Source organism: Penaeus vannamei, unplaced genomic scaffold (assembly GCF_042767895.1).
Source record: "Penaeus vannamei isolate JL-2024 unplaced genomic scaffold, ASM4276789v1 unanchor4232, whole genome shotgun sequence".
Classification (NCBI taxonomy): domain Eukaryota; kingdom Metazoa; phylum Arthropoda; class Malacostraca; order Decapoda; family Penaeidae; genus Penaeus; species Penaeus vannamei.
In genome coordinates this window covers 5,001-7,500 of record NW_027217212.1, presented here as the reverse complement: position 1 = coordinate 7,500, position 2,500 = coordinate 5,001, and the positions used below count along the sequence as shown (strand labels likewise).

The window sequence follows — 2,500 nt, the reverse complement described above, 5'->3', positions numbered from 1 at the left end:
CACCATCGACACACCATCCACAACGACCACCACCATCGACACCATCCACAACGACCACTCACCATCGACACACCATCCGTTGCCACCACCACTCACCATCGACACACCATCCACAACGACCACTCACCATCGACACACCATCCACAACGACCACTCACCATCGACACACCATCCACAACGACCACTCACCATCGACACACCATCCACAACGACCGCTTTGACGAAAGAGGAGAAATGAAAAAAAGAGACATTAAATGCGAGAGTTAGGGAAAGATTGATAACGGGGGAGAGAGAGCGAGAGCGATTAAAGCGGACAGACGCGCAGTTCCCAAGACCGTGTTTTCTGCCCGCCGCCTGATCTCTCGGACAGAGCTGACGAATAGCCAATCATTCTTCTTGATCGAATGAACATAGAGTTTGGGTCGCCGAAAATGATTGACTTAATTAACCAGCGGGATGAAATGATCAATATTCAATTTGCTGCAGGAATTGAATTAGATTGCGCAATTCATGTAATTGTTGGAAAGGGAAGGTTTTTTTTTTCTTTTTTTTCCAGCGTGTCAGCAGTGTGTTTTCCCGTAATGGGGTCGCGGGGAGATATTTTTTTTTCTTTGTCTTTTCTTTTATTCTGTCGTTTTGGGGTCTTAAACGCACACGCACGCGCACGCGCACACACACACACACACACACACACACACACACACACACACACACACACACACACACACACACACACACACACACACACACACACACATACACAACACACGCATTTTTTGGTGTGTGTCTAGATTTTATTCGATTGTTTGGAGGTCTTAAACACACACACAAACACACACACGCATTTTTTGGTGTGTGTGTGTGTGTGTGTGTGCGTGCGTGTGTGTGTGTGTGTGTGTGTGTGTGTGTGTGTGTGTGTGTGTGTGTGTGTTTGTGTGTGTGTGTGTGTGTGTGTAAACGCGCATGTCTATATATGTGTGTACGTGTTTCTGTGCCTGTATACTTTTAAGTCCATAACATTCGCGCCAAAGAGCATGTGGACACGCCGTAGCAACGTATTAGACATTTCCCAAACACAGACACCTCTCCGCAACATCACCTCTCAATAGTGCTTCCTCCTCTCCTCCTCTTCCTCCCATTCCTCCTCTTCCTCCCCTTCGTCTTCCTCCTCCCCTTCCTCCTCTTCCTCCTCTTCCTCCTCTTCCTCCCCTCCTCCTCTTCCTCCTCTTACTCCTCTTCCTCCCCTTCCTCCTATTCCCCCCTACCTCCTCTTCCTCCCCTCCTCCTCTCCTCCCTTCCTCCTCTTCCTCCCCCTCCTCCTCTTCCTCCCTCCTCCTCTTCCTCCCATTCCTCCCTCCTCCTCCTTCTCTTCCTCCCTTACTCCTCTTCCTCCTCTTCCTCCTCTTCCTCCCTTCCTCCTCTTCCTCCCCTCCTCCTCTTCCTCCCATTCCTCCTCCCCTCCTCCTCTCTCCCTCCCCTTCCTCCTTCTCCTCCTCCTCTTCCTCTTCCTCCCCCTTCCTCCTCTTCCTCCCCTCCTCCTCTTCCTCCCCTCGTCTTCCTCCCCTCCCATTCCTCCTCTTCCCTCCCCTCCTCCTCTTCCTCCCTCCCTCCTCTTCCTCCCCTCCTTCCTCCTCCTCCCCTCCTCCTCTTCCTCCCCCTCTTCCTCCTCTTCCTCCCTCCCTCCTCTCCCTCCCCTTCCTCCTCCTCCTCCCATTCCTCCTCTCCTCCACTCTCCTCCCTTCCTCCTCTTCCTCCCTCCCTCCTCTTCCTCCTCTTACTCCTCTTTCCTCCCCTCCTCCCTTCCTCCTCTTCCTCCCCTTCCTCCTTTCCTCCTCTTCCTTCCCTCCTCCTCTTCCTCCCCTCCTCCTCTTCCTCCTCTTCCTCCCCTCCTCCTCTTCCTCCTCTTCCTCCCCTCCTCCCCTTCCTCTTTCTCTTCCTAGTGCTTTTCTCCCTCCCTCTTCCCTCTTTCTCTATCCTACCTACCTTCATCACTGCCTTCTGTCTTCCCTTCTTCATCACTACTGCTTCCTATTCTTCTCTTCTTCCTTCCCTCCACCTCTACCTCCATCTCCACTCCCTATTCCTCCTCCTCTTCCTCCAACTTTACCTCCATCTCCACTTATTCTTCCTTCTCTCCTCTACCATCACCACTAACACCACCTCCACCTCATCCTCTAGCACCTCCTTTTCCTCCTCTTGACCTCCTCCGCCCCACCTCCTCCTCCTCCACCATCACCAACTCCTTCTCCTCCTCCTCCTCCTCCACCACTACCACCTCCACCTCCTCCTTCTCTTCCTCCTCCATCACTACCACCTCCACCACCACCTCCTCCTCCTCCTCCTTCTCCTCCACCACCCACCCACCACCACCCTAACCTCCTCCTCCTCTTCCACCACCTCCTCCCTCCTCCTTCTCCTCCCTCCTCCACCACTACCACCTCCTCCACCTCCCTCCTCCTCCTTTCCCTCCTCCACCACCACCACCTCCTCCTTTTCCTCC

The 2,500-nt window shown here is 53.6% G+C and overlaps 1 protein-coding gene across 1 annotated transcript in view; it reads left to right on the top strand.

Annotated features, from left to right (window-relative positions):
* LOC138861300 (mucin-6-like) overlaps positions 1–221 on the top strand; it is a 3,906-nt gene extending 3,685 nt beyond the window's left edge. Inside the window, exon 3 of the mRNA XM_070120279.1 lies at positions 1–221. This exon is cut by the window's left edge and continues 155 nt beyond it. Within this exon, the coding sequence (XP_069976380.1) occupies positions 1–221 (221 nt within the window).
* The last annotated feature ends 2,279 nt before the right edge of the window (positions 222–2,500 follow it).